The 18,649-nt window shown below is 37.7% G+C and overlaps 2 protein-coding genes across 3 annotated transcripts; one reads left to right on the top strand and one right to left on the bottom strand.

The window, feature by feature from the left end:
* The first annotated feature begins 3,770 nt into the window (after positions 1–3,770).
* On the top strand, positions 3,771–6,019 carry cfap20 (cilia and flagella associated protein 20). 2 transcript variants are annotated; one of them, XM_026349040.1, is made up of 6 exons: positions 3,771–4,083; positions 4,824–4,903; positions 4,996–5,107; positions 5,269–5,457; positions 5,615–5,728; positions 5,866–6,019. In XM_026349040.1, exons 1-6 carry the CDS (start codon positions 4,000–4,002, stop codon positions 5,866–5,868), a joined length of 582 nt encoding a protein of 193 aa, XP_026204825.1. In that variant the 5' UTR covers positions 3,771–3,999; the 3' UTR covers positions 5,869–6,019. The 2 variants fall into 2 exon arrangements, with proteins under 2 accessions (XP_026204825.1, XP_026204824.1); XM_026349039.1 differs by having other exon boundaries at positions 3,775–4,083; positions 5,863–6,019.
* Positions 6,020–6,116: 97 nt separating this feature from the next.
* On the bottom strand, positions 6,117–18,397 carry LOC113154700 (diacylglycerol O-acyltransferase 1-like). Its single transcript, XM_026349038.1, has 17 exons — positions 18,051–18,397; positions 16,718–16,805; positions 13,657–13,697; positions 13,316–13,401; positions 12,698–12,750; positions 12,232–12,337; positions 11,887–12,015; positions 11,586–11,660; positions 11,076–11,179; positions 10,194–10,232; positions 10,049–10,090; positions 9,870–9,914; positions 9,608–9,720; positions 9,256–9,321; positions 8,951–9,038; positions 8,725–8,787; positions 6,117–8,617 (listed from the first exon to the last, which is right to left on the bottom strand). The coding sequence occupies exons 1-17, from the start codon at positions 18,305–18,307 to the stop codon at positions 8,471–8,473; spliced, it is 1,542 nt and encodes a 513-aa protein (XP_026204823.1). The 5' UTR covers positions 18,308–18,397; the 3' UTR covers positions 6,117–8,470.
* Positions 18,398–18,649: the final 252 nt, after the last annotated feature.

The raw sequence follows: 18,649 nt of genomic DNA, 5'->3' as shown, positions 1-18,649 counted from the left end.
CGAGAATATTAAAGGAACTCTGAAGAAAGAAAGGACACGTGAATGTGGTGTAAAATAAAACTAAACTGCTGTGCTGCAGTGTGTTGGCGTCTTTGTTCAGCAACTTTAATAGTGCAACATCGAGTGGCTGGACAAAACGGTCCCAACTCAAGATACTGTGTGATGAGCTTCAAAAAATGTATAACACCAGTGTGCTCAGCTGTGCTGGAGACGGACCTGTTGACATGCGAGCTCAGGAGCTGTTATGATTTCATCCGGTCATTTTTCGGACGTCTTGTTGATGTTATATAAGTTATGGCATTTAAAGTGTGTGACGGAACAGAGACGAAGGAGTGAAATGAATTACCCATTACAATGTAAAGTACACAGTGCTCACAGCAGGTTCACTGTTTTGTCTGTTAAAGTGAGATTATCTTAGCTTTCTTATGGTCATCTGATTAAACATAATAATAAACGTTCTCAATTAAAGGCCTCCTTGCATTAATACTAATGCAAAACTATATTATGCAAATATTTGAAGAATTACTGTGTCTTCTGTTCACTAAACAACCGCATAAACCTTTTCTTTGTCATTATTATTTATTCCCTTGAAAGCCACACCAGAAAACTAGATGGATTTCACTTTATAGTTAAAAGTATTGTTTGACAGATTCACTGGTTTTGGCCAAAAGTGTCTTCCTTCCTTATAAATGCCAGAGACGGATGAGCCCCTGTCTGTTAACACGTCCTGCAGAGGAAGGTCTTTCCACTCTTCATCATCATACAGACAGCTGGATAAAACACGGCTGAAGGCCTGGGCTTAAAAAAAACCCAAAAAAAAAACCTGTACACTGCTATCTCAACCAATTCTGTTAAATTACAGTTACGTTAAAATAAAGAATTAAAGAATAAGAATCAAATGTTTTTGTGGTGATTATTATTAACTTGTTACCTTGATCTTTTCTTTTCATAATAATCACTTAATTCATTTTATGTGGATGTGGGTTCTAATAAAATTGGCAATAGTAGAAGTTTATTACAAAGAGTTTATGGCTGTTTATCACTACCTGAGGCCTGGATTCATGGTTGAGCGCTAAGACTGGATTTTAGAAATTACCAAATATAAACCTTCCTTTAAGCTAAACTTTGAAACTGTAAAGTCGACTGTGTGTAGTCTAAAGATTTAAATATTGGCAACAAGAAAAAAGGCAGGTTGCTGACTGCGTGCTCATTTAGGTAAAGTGAATAAAGACATTTTTTGCACTAAAATGCATAATTTTGAGACCTGATGTTGACAGACTGCAGAGCAGTAAATGCGTTTCTGAAACGTACCTGATCAACACAGCAAAATGGTGAACGAAGTCCTAAATCCACAGTTTCTTAAATGTTCGATGTTTACGTGATAGATTCAGTTCCTGTAAATCTTCTCTTTTCATTTCTTCTTATATGCTGGTATCTTGTTTTGCAGTTGGTCAAGAGACAGAGGAGAGTGGGGATGTGGACCTCTTCGTGTGGGATCATTCCTCCAACAGAGAATAGAGAGCGGAGCAGATGGACCTCCTCCTCATCTCTCTCTCATGTCATCCCCTCGTCTCCCAGAGCAGCAGTGTTGGGATGAGCACATCCCAACACTGGAGAAAAATAAAACATAATATTTCTCCAGTTCTGCTTTTGTTTCCTTCCATCGCCATCTTTCTGCTCTCCCTTTTTCTTGGGCTTCATTTGTCATTCCTGAGTTTCTCTCTACTGTTCTTCCCTTAATGTTATAATTCTAACTATAACAGCTTTCCTTATATTTTTCCTGGTAGTGTAGTAATTTGAAAGATGGACGTGTAAGAAAAACAGAAGACAATAGCTTAACAAAACAGAACTTTGGCCCAGAAGCATAAATCACAGAAAACAAAAACAACATTAAGAAATGGACAGAATATACAATAAGACAGAATATACACACTGAGGGAAGCTACGGGTGGAAGTGGGAACAACACAATCTGAAACGTCAGGTGAGTAAGTGGCTTGCAGACATCACATGACAGGAAAAATGCACCGAAGTTGAGAGCTGTCTGATGCTTGAACAGTAAAGAAAAGAGGCCGTAACGGACAATTTTATTCAAGTAGGTTTTCAATAAAGTTTATTTAAAGCTGCCTCTGTGGTGGTCCAACACTGAAAGAAAAAAAAAACAGATTTTCCACCTCTGTTTGTCTTTGTGTAAACACTTGATTCAATTAGAAAAGGGAGGGGAAAAATAATAGAGATAAAGAGACAAAGAAGAATAAACTGTTTCTGTAGATGTTTTTACTAAGCTGCCAGCCTTTGGTCTAATTTACACACGCACACTTCCATGAAGTGAAGGAAAAAGAAAGAATGCAGAGGAAAATGCAAAACTTATTCTAACACAGATACTATTTGGCTGAGAGCAGCACTTCATGAACCACCTGCAGCATAAACACACTGCTGGACTGAATGCCAGTGTATTCTTTCTGCATCAGTAAGGAAAACGTTTGATTTATTTTGTGCTATTAATGATGTCATGATGTGCAAAGTACCTGGCTAACATTTTAAATGTTTTGTGGCTTGCTCAAATATTTGAAACTACCCGAGTCCAGCTTGTTTAAAGTGTTGGAGACAGAGAAGAAGGATGTTCCACTTTAAAAAGATTTACTGGATGAAAGGAGTGCAGAAATATACCTGAGTATCTATTTCAAGACTGTTGTTATTATTAAAGTAATTGGGAACTGAAGTGGCACACCAAAAATGTTAGTCAGTCTTCTAGTGTTCAGAAAGTGCGATGCAGCCTTTAATTTGTTGTATAATATCTTCTGTGGGTCTGTAGGAGATTTCTATGATCTGAGAAAATTACTAAAGTAATATTAGTTATGAAAGTGTGTGTTACAAACTGGTAGCTTAAGAGCTTACATTTATATTAGTCATAGGGGGTCTAATGATAACAAGAGTCAAATTGCATTATGTTAACATATTTCTTTAAAATCTATGCCATTAAAACATTTTGAAATTGCTAAATGCTTGGTTTTAATTGTTGTTCTATAGCACGACCTGCCTATATTGACAATGATGACAATTATGTTTTTAATGCATCTTAATGTAATCTTTAGGGCTACATGTATCATGGATAATTACTATTAAAAACTAGACATGTGCTTTAGTCTGTGTCGCACTAGAATGTAATCCATTCTACATTCTGTCACAGCAATACAGTGACATAAATACTGTTCTATATTATTCAACAAAAAACACATATTTATTAAAATATTCTATAAAAGTAATTGTTTAACAACCTGTTGGATTTGGTCGCTCTTCTGGAGTTTCACATTGTATCCCACATTGAATTTGCAGCTTATTAAATATAATCTCTAGTTAATATTCCTTATGATTAGATGGATTTGTCATCACACAATAAGCTTTTAACCTTAAATAAACTTGAATTTGATTGTTTGATATTTTCACATTATCTGATCTCATTAATAGCATAACAAATAAAATAAATTCAAAGTTTAGTATTAGTATTCATATTTTATTTTGTCCCATAAGTATATTTAATTTTATTATATGACCTTTAATTAAAAGACGCTTAATGACCTTATTTAACGTGTCAGACGTTCCCATATCATTTTATCCAGCATTCTGTTTCCACAGCAACCGTGATGCGTCAACATTTAAGAGCCGGCGTAAACATGGCGAAGCGATTCCGTTCCCAAGCAACACCCAGATAATAAAGCGGTGTCCACCTCAGTCCTTTCGTGTTATAGAGCCCTAGAAAAAGGCGTGCTTGGATATTTCAACACATGACAGATTTAACAGAATCAACTGAATTATTGAGAAGTGGAACTTTCTTTCGTTTCCGGCAGCGGAACTGATTGTTTAGTACACCACGGAACGCCACGGAAGCGGTAGCGTTGGGAACGGAAACAAAAATCTGTAAACAAACGCAAAGCCTGTTAGCAACTGGTTTAGTTAGTAGACTCACGCATGTGAAAACGACAGTGAGTTAAACACAGAGGATGTTTAAAAACACATTTCAAAGCGGGTTCTTGTCTATCTTATACAGCATTGGCAGCAAACCACTTCAGATATGGGAAAAAAAGGTAAGCAGCATTTGAGATGAGCAATGAGTGCTATGAACCTAACTTCGCTTCCTTAGCTAGTCGTGCTAAAGCTAGTGTAAAGTTAGCGTTATGCGTCTTGACCATAACTCTTGATCACATTAAAACTGTAATATCTCTTGTGATATGTTTTGTATGCAATATTTACAGCTGGCTAAGGCTGTGTTAGTTAACTAGCTACCCATTATATGAACAGGGGCAAGCTGCTCTAGTAAAGACTAAATATCACCTCCTTGATTTATTAGTTATTAGTTATCTCTCCTGTGTACTGCGCTTTAAATTTTTTTATTATCTGATTATTTGATGTTTCCTGTTGCTCTCTGCTTGTTGATATTTTGAAACTAAATACATTTTTCCAATAGGTATTCAAAGCAACAAAATTGAACTGCGTGTTTTTTTTGAGGAGTTGTGGCGCTATTAAAATATGCATATTTATATGACCTGATAATACAGCTAGTTTAAATTATTAAAATAAGCCTTCAGATTTTTGCTGATTATTAGACTTTGGTAAGTAGCTGTAGCAGGATACACTGAGGGCCTGAAGGCGCTGTTGCTAAGCAACAATTCAGATTAACAACAGTGGAGGTGAACCAGAGGATTTATAAATCTACATATTAGCAACAACATTTCAATTTTGAACAATAAATCTTATCATTTCTTTCTTTCTAGTATGTATAAAAGTAGTATAAAACACAACAATGTATATTATTCTGTGTTCACAGGTGAGGAATGGTCACATCAAAAGAATCACAGACAATGACATACATTCATTGGTGTTGGAGGTTGAAGGGACAAATGTTAGGTGAGTTTTATGTGGTTAATACTCATCCAAGTTCTTTTCACTGTCATCTTCTTTGTGCGCTAACTTGCTTTATTTGCTTTTTATCCCTGTAGCACCACATATATAACTTGTCCTGCTGACCCCAAGAAAACTTTGGGTATCAAGCTTCCATTTCTGGTGATGATCATTAAGAACCTCAAAAAGTATTTCACCTTTGAAGTCCAGGTGGGGAAGGCACCTCTACTTATCTTGTCTTAATTATATAATTAATTATATAATATATAATAACTACAACCCATAATGATGATTAATTTACATCTTTGTATCCAGCGATACTTGGATTCAGAATCACACATGCTTTCTTGGTTTCTCCTCGCAACTTTTAGGTGTTAGATGATAAAAATGTTAGGCGGCGGTTTCGGGCAAGTAACTATCAGAGCACGACTCGAGTGAAGCCATTTATCTGCACCATGCCCATGAGGCTCGATGATGGCTGGAACCAGATTCAGTTCAACCTGTCGGACTTCACCAGGAGGGCCTATGGAACTAATTATATAGAGACGCTGCGTGTACAAGTTAGTACTCAGAATTAGTTGTTGACATTCTTCAGTTAGCTAAAGTAAATCCAGATGCTTCACATTTTCACCATATCCTGAGTGGTAAATGCTCTGAACTATTGAACTATAGAAACTGTAATGTCTTTTGCTAATGTCTGATCCGATATCCTCTCAGATCCACGCTAACTGTCGTATAAGGAGGGTGTATTTCTCAGACAGACTGTACTCTGAGGATGAGCTCCCAGCAGAGTTTAAACTCTACCTGCCTGTCCAGAACCAGAAGGCTAAGGTGAGACACACACACACACACACCACCGTATACAGAGATGCATATACTTGGTAATACAATAACTATGCAAAAAAAATAGGAAAAATAGATGTTTAGATGTTTGTCTGACTTTAATGTTGGTTTGTTTCTTGCAGCAGTAGAGCTTCTCAACCTGCTACCCTGCCCCAGACCTCATGTGGAGTTTAGCTGTAAGAGTTTCTATACACAAATGAGGAACTTTAAAACTTTGGAACTGCGTCTCGAGTGTTGTCTTGTGTTGTTCTGTGCACAATAAAGCTTTTTTATTGACTCGACTCATCATAGTTTTCTGCAGCCATCTTATATGCCAATAAATCCACAGAGAAGACAGACTGGCGACAACTCTCTAAGAGTCTGTAGGCCTAGTGCTAAAGAATAAAATAGGCAAAAAGTCCATTCATATAGTATAAACAATCTTTATCAAACACCACAGGTATTTTCAAGTGAAAGCCTATTAAATTATTTATATATACACATTTTTATTTCACTTTGGATCTCTTTGAGCAGAACATTCATTTTACTACAATTTGTATCATATAGTGATCTTAAAGCTTTCTCAGGGCAGTAAATAATGTGGGACCAGAAAGTGCTTGGCTTTGGGCAAATAAGAAGTCATCAGTTATTTTTACAGCACAGATCAAGTTCCAGCAGTTATTTGCCTGCATGTTTGGCATCAACTGATTTAAATCTTTTTTTTTTTTTTTAGCATTTTGACCAACAAAAATTCACTGAATTTTGTACATTTTGTATTTTGTGAAGAAGCTTTCCAGACATCAGTTCTTTGCTGTGAATTGTCAGTACAAATAAACTGTTGCTACATCAGGATTAATCCTCAGATGTTTGCTCAGAGATGAATATAACAGAGTTAACACATGAAAAATAGACTGAATGAAATACATGCTCGCTGCTGCTCACATAAGATACACTGGATCACATTTGAGGATAAAGATCATTCTGACATATTTTAATTGAAAATGTGTTTTATGCATGACTTCTGAATAAAGCTCTCCTTTACATTAAAATCTGCTTGTTAAGAAAACAAATTATTGCTCTGAAAAACTAATTTTGGAAAAAAAAAATCATTTTTCTCAGGGTTCAGATGCTTTTAAGGGCAGCAGCACATATTAGATTCCCAAATATTTCGAAATCATGGTGTGTATTGTAAATCTATAGGCTATGTGGTATGTACAATGTATTTGGCCTCTAGTGTGTTCTACACGAAAAATGCTGTAAGATTTATATATATATTTATATATATTATATATATGCATCTTTAAAAGGCTGTGGTTTAACATGTTCACTCTGCTATTAATTTAAAAATCTAAAACTTAAGTAGAACAAAACATTTCACAATATTAAAGTTTATATGTCAATATCCATTTTTAGCACTGAATACTGAAAATCATTTGGCATGAAAGGGCAGGTTGAAATTATTGAACAACTACAGCTTCTGTTTTACTTTGAAACAAAGTCAACCATATACAACTAAATATCAACCAGAACAATCAAATCACAGAACGTGCAAATTGTTCAAACATAAGAACAGAACAGATTCATAGAAATCTATTGCCTCAGTCAACAGCATGCATTGCTTTAAAGTGCAAAATACATTCATTGTTTCAGATCAGTAAATCAACTATGGCATTAAATTATTGATTTAACATAAAATATAACAAATGAATAATTTCAAGATGGCACATTGTAAGTGTAAACTGTCATATCAACAATTAAATTATACAAAGAATAAAACAAACTGATCGATCAGACGCAACACAAAATATAAAAAAAAAAAAATAAAAAAAGAGCCAAAGCAGATAACATGACATGATGTGATGTATTACAGATGTATTACTTGCATCAGAGAGAGGGATGTAGGATATATCCATATACAGAACAGACATGTAAAAAAAAAAAATACTTGGATTTGAAAACCTGGAGTTACCTTAAAAGGGCTGGTTGGAATTTTCAAACTAGTTGGAAAAACAGGCTTCAAAATGTCTCTGTTGCCTTTAGATACAAGGCAAAAAACAACTTCTCAGCCAATGACAAACTGCATTTTCATATTCGCTGGACAGGATGCTGTTTTGGCTTGTGCTCACAAGGCAGTGGTTCACATTTGTCGCAGAGAAAAAAAAAGCGCGGCAAAACTCGAGCAGTGCTTGGTCGTAAGCCGTGTTTCCACTTTTGAATGCATCAAAGTGCTTTGAAATGTCCAAGAAACAGTTAAAGCTCAAGCAGGACAGATTTATTCAGTGCTTCGCACCTCGGTATGAGTACATGGATCGTCAGCCCCCATTATAAACAACTGTGGGAGGACCTAACACCAATCATTTTGTTTTGGTTTTGCAAAATCATCGTAACTTCAAAAACATACTTCAGACAAAAACTGAAGGCGAGTCATCCAAGTGCTGGTGGTGTTGGTATACCCTGAGGGCTGCTCACACTGGAGGCTAACCACAAAAGTTAAAGGTTTGTCCTTCAGAGTGGAAAACTGCTTTAAGTCAAGCACTTCTCATGTTAGAATAATTTCCTAGCGACTATGGTCCACTTCACGCAAGTGCAAAAATTGAAATATCAAGACAACTTTCCTCCGGTTTACTGAAAGGTGAACGACGTTCCATTATTGTCACCTTAACATTCTCTACATTCAATCAGTGGCTCGTCCCGCAGGCTGGTGTGTGTGTGTGTGTGTGTGACTGTAGGCGCACATGTGTTGATGCAGTACTATGTTGTGGTCCCGTAATGATAGATATAGTAGTCGTGGACGTACATCAACACAGCGACAGGCTGGCCAATGATGAGTGAGAGCCACACGGCGGCGTTGCCATAGTTTCCAGTCAGAAATCGTCCCACAAACCAAGCCAGAGGAACCTGCGCAGGTGAAATTTGAGAGGTCAACGTGTTTGTCTACAGGTTTGTGATGATGCTGATAAGGTGTTGAGTGAGAAAGTGTTTTGCCACAGCTGAACGTGTCTCACCTGAGCCATCATTCCCATAAAGGCCCACATTCTGAACATCTTCAGAGGAACACTCACCAGGTACTGAAGAATGCAGATGAGAGCATCACAATGAATCAGACACATTTTAAATGTATTATAAATGTATAAATGTAAAGAGTATCTGTAATCAAAGCTAAAGGTGGTACAACGAAATATAAGAGTGTGTGACTTTTATTTTGGATGTGTATTTGGACTGTTGGTTTACCTCGTGGAAGAAGGCAGAAACCAGAAAGACGGCGATTTGAGCCTGAAGCTTGCTGAATCCTTTACCCAGCATTGGCTTATAGAAGTGTCTAAAACACACAAAAACACAGGTAAGTGCCAACCGAGACATTTAACAAACACTCTTTGTCTGTTAAATTCTGGCTGAAAATACCTTCAAATAAATAGAAACTCACACCTTTATTCATTTATCACTGTACTTTGGATTTTAGTCTACAATACGAGAATGTGCAGCTAAAACATCAAACGGGGGATTAACGCTGAATTAATGCTTTGTTTGGTGCTTACCTCAGGCACCACTTGTGCACTGGGATGTTCCAGTTAGCCCAGAAATAGGTGACAGATTCAGAGTTCCTGAAATTAACAAAACATAACAAACAAAATGCTTTTATTCCTATGTGAATATGGTTTGCTTACATGCATTCATATTTGTATTTGTGTAGAGTGTTAACAGTAAATTTAAGGGATCATATGTGCTGAAATTATGTCATTCAGCTCAGTTGCCTTAAAAAGTATTAAAAGATAGGTCTTTACTTTTATCAATAGTGTTTCTAAATCTATGCATTGTGATTGTACTGTATGTCCATCAATGCATGTACCTGTGTCTGAACTCTGTCGGCTTCATGATTTTTCTACTCACCACCAGTCCCTGTAAAAACCTCTGTCTCCAAACTGCAGCAGCTCAGCCAGAAAATTCATGGAGGAGTGGAAAAACCAGTAGAAGAAGATTAACCATATGAGATGGTTGGGGACCTGGGAGGGGAGACGAGAAGAATGAAGGAAAGGTTAGCAAAGACATTGGGGATTGTAAGTTATAATTTCAATCACAACTGGAGACAAACATCAGTGAATCAATTTGCTAAATAAAGGAAGTAAAAGTGGTGTCTTGTGATTATACTCACAGCTAGCTTCAGAAGACGCTCTACCATCCTGGAAAAGTTCATTTCCTGTGAAAGACAAGGCCTAACACGTTATTTTATTATTAGTAGCATCCTCAAGACAACACTTTGGACAGCTCGGAGCTATTAATATTCCTTTACTCTACTCACTGTTTGAGTATATATGTACTGTTTGAACACACCTGGAATGGCTTCATTGAGTTCTGTATAGTGGGAACCATCCACTGAAAGACACGACATTTTGATTCAGTTGCTGAGTTTCTCTGTTTGTCTTAAGTATATGTATTCTTGTCTGTGTGACATGAGTCATGTACATGTTCTGCATACCTGCTGTATTAACCCGACCAACAGCTGCATGAGGAAAAGCTGCAGGAAAAAAGACACGATGACACAAAAGCGCTTGTATGTTTGCTCCAGTTTGTGGTAGCAGCAGTTTTCCCACTATCTCAGCTACACTACTGCTCAAAGGTTTGGGATCACTTTCAATTCAATTTCTTTGTTTTGCAAAGACAAAACACATTTTCATGCAATTCACAAACCATTTTATCAATTTCACAAAAAATTAAAATTAATCAGATGTTTTTTTAATGAATGATCTACATTTTTGAATAGAACCTATTATTAGCAGTTGTCAGTCTGAATCAATCTCTTGGTAGGGCTGCTAATTCAAGTTAATCGTTTTATAAGGCTAATTGATTAGATGATGAGATAAGAAGATAAGGTTCCAATAGGAACCAATAGCCAGAAAGAAAGACCTTTCATTAGAGACCCGTCAATCTCTTGCTGTCCTTAGATTCGAGGCTACTCAATGCTAGAAACTGTGAGAAAACTTACAATTTCTGATCATGCTGTTAACTACTCCCTTCAGAGAGCAGCACCACCTGGCTCTAACAGGGACAGAAAAAGGAGTGGGAGCCTGCGATGCACAACTGTGCACGAAGACAAATATCTGAGAGTGTGTAAGACAGTGTAAGACAAAGACGCCTTTCATGTGTGTTTTCTTGGAAAAGAAAATATCTATGTGATCCCAAACCTTTGAGTGGTAGTGTACATTAATCAAGTGATCTATATCCATATGATGGTTGATGGTAAGATCTACATTTAATCTGTAAAACACTGTGTTCAATATTTGTTTGCCGCCTATAAATTAACTGACGACGTGCTATCACTAGACGTCCATACAGTCCATGTATGTGTATTTTAACTCACCATTTCAAAAAGTCTTCTCATCAGAAACCTTTTACGTATCCGAGATGACCGTGGGAAGTTAAGCTGGTAGCAGAGCGTTGGGGCCAAGAGAAAGTAGTACATATCTAAAAAAGACAAACAAAACAAACAAAACAACAAAACAAACAAACAAACAAAAAAAGCCTGCATGTTATTTGTTATTTTTCCAAAATACCACAAAATGCATATTTTCCACAAGCTGATGCTGTGCTTAGGTAGAGTTCTTGTTCTTTAACATTTTTTTTAAATAGTAAACTTTGGAAGTGAAATAACTGTTTTAAACTTTACACTAGCCTAGACTGTACTGCTGCATTATGATATTACTGTACGTCACTGAGTCATTGTTAGAGATGTTGTATACACAACTACAGGGCCATTCTGCATCAACCATGTACAAACATTTCTCAACAGTAAGGGTTTATAATTCTTTTGGTGGGATCATATCTTGCAAATTAAAACAAAACAAACAAAATAAATTGGCATCATGGTTACTTCTGTGTGTGAGGTTGCCAGGGTAGGAGACATTAGTATGAACAGCTGAACCATTGGACTGTGCCACAGACGGACCTGAAAAAGAGAGACATTCAAGATCTTGAATATTAAGCGTAATTCGGCAAAACCTTCACTTCAGCATGTCACCACTAGATGGTAAGCACAGCACAGTAACATATCAAACACATAATAGACTTAAAACCTTGTAAGTGTGTTTATGAATCCATTATTCAATTTCCTTACAGCGGTATGAGCTCTTTCGTGGGATTATTCCCTTTGTGTTGCGTGTTGATGTACTTACATGAGTAGGACCGCGTCAGTCTTTTGGCTTTGGCTTGTCTGATTTCTCTACACCACCTGTTGGTGTCTTGGTAGGAGTACAGTTTCAGAAAAAACACTGTGTAGACACCTAGAGAGAGCACACCACCCACTACCACACACACACACACACACACACACACACACACACACACAAAGACAGTGACTAAGAGCACTGAATGATGGATAAAATGAGAACCATTAGGTGTGTGTCAATAGTTTTCACCTTATAATTTTTATGCATTACCATTAAAATATCCACAATGCATTTATTCAAAATCGGTTTGCATGTACAGTGCGTGAGTGTAATGTAAATATTTATTTGTACCTGGGGTCATGGAGGTCACAGTGAGTACTATGGCTGCAGGAAAGACTAACATGGATGTAAGAATTAAAAAGTGAAGAATCAGTCCTGTCATTTCCGAAATGGTGCCCTATAAAGAAATAAAGAAAAAACGAGAGTAAGTGTTTTATAAGTGACATTGAGTTTTGATATACTCAATTACAAAGAGAAACTGATTTTTGTTGATAGCATGTGCTGTTTATCAGACTTAAAAAAAAGAGGGGAGGTGCAATAAAGATGAATTGACTGTTGGCTCTAGGAAGTGTCAAGGACCTTTTTCAAGCAAACATCCTTGATCCTGTATTATATACTTAAAGCACACAGATGAGGTTAAAGTGGAGCAAGATTTCAGAGTTCACAATGCTAAGACTTTGGGTCACAATATGTGCCAAGATGGAAATGAAATGTTTTTTACATAGCACAACGTATTCAAATCATTGAAAGAACTCACCACAGCCAGACGTCTCTCTATGTACAAGGAGGCTAAGATGAACACATTAGAAGCTAAAACACAGAAGACACAGAAATATTTATCAGGTACAGCAACAAATACTGTACAGTAGATTTGAATTTACTTTATTACACTGTAACAGCATCACACACAGATAGAGGAAGTGGTAAATCTAAATCTTAGGAATTAGACCAGTATTTTATCTAAACTCCTATTTAGAATGACTGATCTAATGTTAGTAAGTAGGTCAGTGCCTATCCCTGCTGAGGACATTGGAACTGACGTATTTTACTGCATTGATAAAGCTGGCTGTCTCTGGCAAATAGACAATATCAGAAGTAAACCTTCTTTGGGTAAATAAAAAGTGAATAATCAACAGTCGAGCTAATACTCTACATAACACTGATTGGGGTTCTGAGGGAGTTTGGCACATAAGATGGAAATAGAGGTCAAGACACAGTAATTATAATCATAACAACACTTGGGATAGAAAGTACTGTTTCCTCATTAATCAAGTTGATCAGTTCAACTTCAAACAACCTTAACCAACAAGTTCAACTTCAACATCAGTCACAGCAGAAAAAATGTAAGTAATTTACGAAGTAACTGGATCCATACCAGTGATGAGCCAAGCCGCTGGCCAACTATAGGGGTCCTTTAAGAAGAGAGACACTACTTGGATGGGGTCCACCAAGATGCCATATCTAGATGAGAGAACATAGAAGAAGTCATGTTATTGATCCCTTCAGGTGCAATTTAAAAATAGTTGATTCATCATATTGAAAGCCTTAGGAGTTTTATATCAAAGTGTAAAGTTGTACTTCAAATTGTTTAACATTGAAGTTGTCCTGCAGAAGAATGGGGTGGTGGTGAGGTGTGGGAGGAGTGGGTTGTAACAGCACCTGCATATGTATACATGGTACATGCATCTCAGTTTGCATGTGCAGCTGCATACTCACTTTATAATGTTCTCCAAGAACAGGCGAGCATTACTCAGCACCTGACAGAGAGAGAGAACACAACAGCCCACAGGCGAAAATGAGCACAGTCCAAAGTATCAACATAACACTGGTTAAGGTTGTTTGTATCCGTCCAATAACTGAATCAGGCCTTAGTTTCTAGTCTTTCTCCACAGCTCTGCTCCGGTAACACACCTGTCCTGTTGCTACAGCAGAGATCAGAGCTGTTTCATAGCTGGTTGTGCAACAGGCCCTTTTTTTAAAATCACACCTTGATCACATCCTGATGCTTTGCTCACTCAGTAAACTAAATTTAAGTTTATTATTTTATTGTGTATTAAAGTCTAGCTATATATTGGAACTTCTCTCAAAAGTCACTCAATGCAGAGAAGCAACACTGCAGAATTATAAAACCTGCACAGTTCTCCAGATAATGTTTATGGCATTCATGTTCAGTATGAGTTAGACAGTTAAGATAACAGGGACGGTGGGGGTGTGACACACGATAAGGTCGAGCTGTAGCGATTCTGTGATACGTTACACCTCAGCCCTCTTGCCCGCCAAGACCTGGCAGCAATGTGGTTGTGATTCAACTATGTCTTTTGTCCAAATGTCCAAACCACTAACCTTTGCCTCACTAACCTTCAGCACAGACAAGAGAGAGTACAATTACGTATAACACAATAAACGGGGCAGTGGTCAGTACATCCATTTATAGAGAACATTGCAATATCTGTTTTTGCACATTTATACCTTGAGCTGAACACATTTCAGGGTAATAAAATATATTTTCATAAGATAATATCCCTGACTGATTACAAACAGTTTTAGCTTTCATAAAGTTGTAGTCATAAACTCGACTAATCAAATGTTATCATGTTGCTCTAAGCTGTGAACAGGAGAGACGTTGGATTTGATTGACTGGCACTATTAAATATAGAAGGAGTTACTGAAGAACTAGTGCCAGCACAGTTCAATGGTTTGCTTCAACACACAGCAAATAATACAGATAACAACCAGCTGATCACCGACATGCACCCATTGAATTTAGGTAGTTATGCATTCTCCTTAAGACTCTTATGCTTCTGTGTTAATAGTCTTGTTTTATGCTCTGAAGCTAATGTCAGATTAAATCTTTCAGCTGGCTGTGTGAAGTTTTGTTTAGCTTTGCTTTGCTCTGGCCTTGTCGGCCTGTGGTCATTTAAGGTGGTCACGTGGTCTGTTTGGCTGCAGATCAGAGGGAATGATAGTATGAAACAGCTGAAGCATCAGTTATTTGTACCACATCCTGGGGTGATTTCTGCTTGTCAACAATCAACAGCGTGTCTTGTACCAAATTGCTTGTCTGACTACATTTATCTGTCATCTAGGCTCACTAGACGTGACGCATACTGTATCAACAAGCGCTAATCTTTCTAAAACTGCTCTGAGTGTCTGTCAGTGAGAGTTTTAAACCCTAATTTGAATTATGATGATGAAAACTTGGCAAGTAAACAACCAGAAAATGTAAAAAGGTTTATTAAGCTTAAAAAGTCAATCAACAAAACAAACAAACAAACAAAAGAAAACAAGAAACACAAAGCAGGAATTTCTGTCATTTTGTCCACCAACTCCACTTTAAGTTTGTGCTTTAATGGTAAACATTAGTAATACCTTTTAGGACATTACTTCAATACTCAGAGCAACAACTCATCTAATCTCCCATCATCAAAAAAAATGCATGGCTGCATCTTTCAGGAAGTTAGCTGCTGGTCGTGGTTAAAGAGGACGAATTGCACAATTAGATTCGTAAATTTACACAGAAACCACACACACACACACACACACACACACACACACACACACACACACACACACACACACTTACAAGGCTCTGCAGTTCCACTTCACAGTCTTACAACTTAATCCCACAACTTTCCCCAAAACAGTCTAAACTGAGCCGTGTCAGCTGTGGTGACCGCGAAGCAGGAGACGTGACCGTCATGGTAATATTATCTTTTAAAGATGAGATTAATCCTGTTACAGAACTCTAACATTACACTTGAATGGGAAAGAAAACACACTAACAACCATAAACTTTACACAAATGCTGGAACAAATAGTAACCACTGTGTATGCAGCCATACAAGTACACATATGCAAAACTTAAAGTATGTGCATGTGCACATGGATGAAACATGTGCAGACACACTTGCACACATGCATAGTGCTCTGTTTATAGAGTCGACCCATTTAAGTTTTTTGTTAGGATTACAGCTAACGGGATATTTGCTCCCTACTTTACTCAAGCGTTGAATCTTCAACGATATAAAAAGAAATGTCACATGCTAGAAGTCATTTAATTCATGTTTTATTAAAAAATGTCCAATTAAACTTTTTTTTTTTTTTTAACTATTTGCCAAGCACCACTTGGAGCAGATTTACATTCTTAGGATATGAATTGCAAGTATAACAGAACCCCCTCAACACAAGCACAGCTGGCAGGAAGTCTCATCTGACGACATTCAAAGTTCAACTTTTAAAGTAAACTGACTGAGATTAAACTGTAACTAATCAACAAGCCTTATTCTAAACTGTACAAATAAGAAAGTACAGGAAATAACAAACTGGGACAAAGAAAAACAAACAGATAACTTAATTTACAGGCACATATGTTTAATGTATTAGTGATATCACATAAAAAGCAACTTATCAGACAGACAACACACAGAAAGTCACTGTGACCAAACTCTGTGGCCATACTCTCACTTCCACCAGGAAGTGTGAGAGCTGGCACTTCTGCTCTTGTAGCAGTTGAAATGTGTAATGGTAATCAGCAGTTTTATGTACTGTATTCTGTCTGTGTGTGTGACACCATGAGAGGCACAGCGCGGCTCTAATTTCTGTGCCAACATATAAAACTCGCCCAGACTGAACTTGGACGTCATTTTGTCATCCTACATATTTGACTCACTTCTATCCTGCCAAGTATCTGAATGTTAAGAGAGTACGATTCAGCTTTCGCAGTTCTGGATGTTGAGTCACAGGGAACGACAAGAAATGGACACGTAGTTTTACTCACCAGCATGACAACACACCAGTTGAGGATTCCTCTGTAGTTGCTGTAGCCGCTGGCCGAGCTCAACAGAGACTCTTGGAGCACATGACAGCTACAAGAAAACACAGTCAAGAGTTCTTCTGAGAGATTTTGGTTTTGATATTTCATACTTGAAATATTCAGTATTGTTACTTATTCCCAACACATTGACAGACTTGTTCATACTTAAAGAACTTTGACAGGAATTTAGCTGTATTCAGTAATTCTGTAGTTGAAAGAGGGATGAAAACACAGTCTCGGCTTGAATGAAATAAGAAACAGAAGGAAAGCTGTAAAGAAGTAAAAAAGTAAAGAAGGAGCTGTTAAATGGAGGAAAGAGGTGGAGAGGCCACACCAGTGGAACAACGTGCAGGTAGTCAGCAATCGTGGTATTGCAAAAGCACATGCAACTGTTGCTGTAATACAGGGAAATGACACATGGTCGGGATGCCTCATCCAGTTGGCACGACTCCAGCAAAAGTTCTACTATCACTTAAATTCAGCATCCTGGCGGCTCAGCTGAGTCACACGCTCTCAGGATGGTCTGTTTAAGATGTGGGAATGAACTTTATAATGAAATGCATGTTCTATGAAGTGAAGACATATCTAGAGAAGTGGGCGTGTAACCATGAGTGGTTCAGTTTAGGGTAAGGGTCAGGTTGTGTGTGTCTTCTCACATAGTGTCCGTTATCACTCGTACCTATTACCTACTTTCTTGACAGGCGCTTCCTAAAAACATGAGCTACCCCTCTCCAGCTTTCACAAACAAGAGAATATAAAAAGTCTTATAAAGACCGTTACATGACACCGATATTTGTGGTTCAAAATGTATTTATTAAATCTCAACTGGTAGGACTATTTTCATTATGCCTTAAGTTTATTATAGAAAATACACTGTCTGGGCAAAAAAGTGTCACCAACTGAATTTCACTAAGCAAATAACCAGGGTCATCCACTGGTTAATTACTGCAGTGATTAAAATGTTACAGTATATACAAGTATAAAGAAGATGTTGAATTGATTCTGAATGGAAATAAATGTGGTGACACTGCATGAACTTAATAAAGACACTAAAAGCTTGTTAGAAACACTGTCTCCTTCTTCTAATTGAGAACACACTGGTGCCTCTTTACTGTGGTTTTCCTCATCTAGACCTCATCATATTGGGTCTACAAGTCTGAAAAAGACCAAGACGTTTGTAATTTGTGAAACGACTACTTAAAACGTGTGGTTAGGACCCAGTGTTGTCAAATTTAAAAAGACATTAACCAATAAAAAACACATGAGTAAAAACGTGAAGTGTCTGCAGCGTCGTCACCTGAGTTTCTCGTTGATATCCTCCGCTGCGCTCCTCTGTTTCCTCGGGCTGCTGATGGGCTGGTGTTTCTCCACCTTCCCGTTCTTATTTGTGTGATTGTGCACCTCGTCCTCTGTTTTGATTTTACCGGTGTACTGCGGAGGTTTGTCCCCAGCATCGCTCGACTTGCTCCCGTTGACCTGCTTCACGCCGCCGCCGGTGATGGTCGTCCTCCTCCGGCGGGCTGCGGGGCCTCTCGTCTCGGCTCTGTCGCTCATTCCGGCGGCTTCAGTCGCGCAGTTTTTTTTTTTTACCTGCCTGACATCGCTGGTCACAGAGCTAAATGAACAGCAGCTGCCAGCCCGAGTCGTGTCAGTGCAGGATGTGCAGGAGGCGTTTCATTTCATCAGCGCCAGTAAAGGTGCGATCGGCAGTGGGGTTGCCAGATTTGTGTTTCCAGACGACATCCCCCTATCTAGCCGAAGTTTATTTACCGGATTAGACGTTATATACGAAAGGTTCACTCTAAAATATCATTACAGTTATCTTGGTTTAACACATATAGTCCAAGACAAATGTATTTATTTATGAAGAACTAAGTACAAAAAACATTAATCGTA

The sequence above is a fragment of the Anabas testudineus genome, chromosome 11 (assembly GCF_900324465.2).
Source record: "Anabas testudineus chromosome 11, fAnaTes1.2, whole genome shotgun sequence".
NCBI classification, from domain to species: Eukaryota; Metazoa; Chordata; class Actinopteri; order Anabantiformes; family Anabantidae; genus Anabas; species Anabas testudineus.
This window is presented reverse-complemented; position numbering and strand designations above follow the sequence as displayed.

Excerpts from the sequence above, each read along its gene's own strand:
- cfap20 (XM_026349039.1), top strand. The coding sequence starts at position 4,000 with ATGTTTAAAAACACATTTCAAAGCGGGTTCTTGTCTATCTTATACAGC. Across the intron at positions 4,084-4,823 it reads TTCAGATATGGGAAAAAAAG|GTGAGGAATGGTCACATCAA; the intron begins GTAAGCAGCATT and ends CTGTGTTCACAG. Across the intron at positions 5,108-5,268 it reads ATTTCACCTTTGAAGTCCAG|GTGTTAGATGATAAAAATGT; the intron begins GTGGGGAAGGCA and ends CGCAACTTTTAG.
- LOC113154700 (XM_026349038.1), bottom strand. The coding sequence starts at position 18,307 with ATGAGCGACAGAGCCGAGACGAGAGGCCCCGCAGCCCGCCGGAGGAGG. Across the intron at positions 11,180-11,585 it reads TGGCAACCTCACACACAGAA|ATATGTACTACTTTCTCTTG; the intron begins GTAACCATGATG and ends TGTCTTTTTTAG. Across the intron at positions 9,915-10,048 it reads ACTCAATGAAGCCATTCCAG|GAAATGAACTTTTCCAGGAT; the intron begins GTGTGTTCAAAC and ends TGTCTTTCACAG.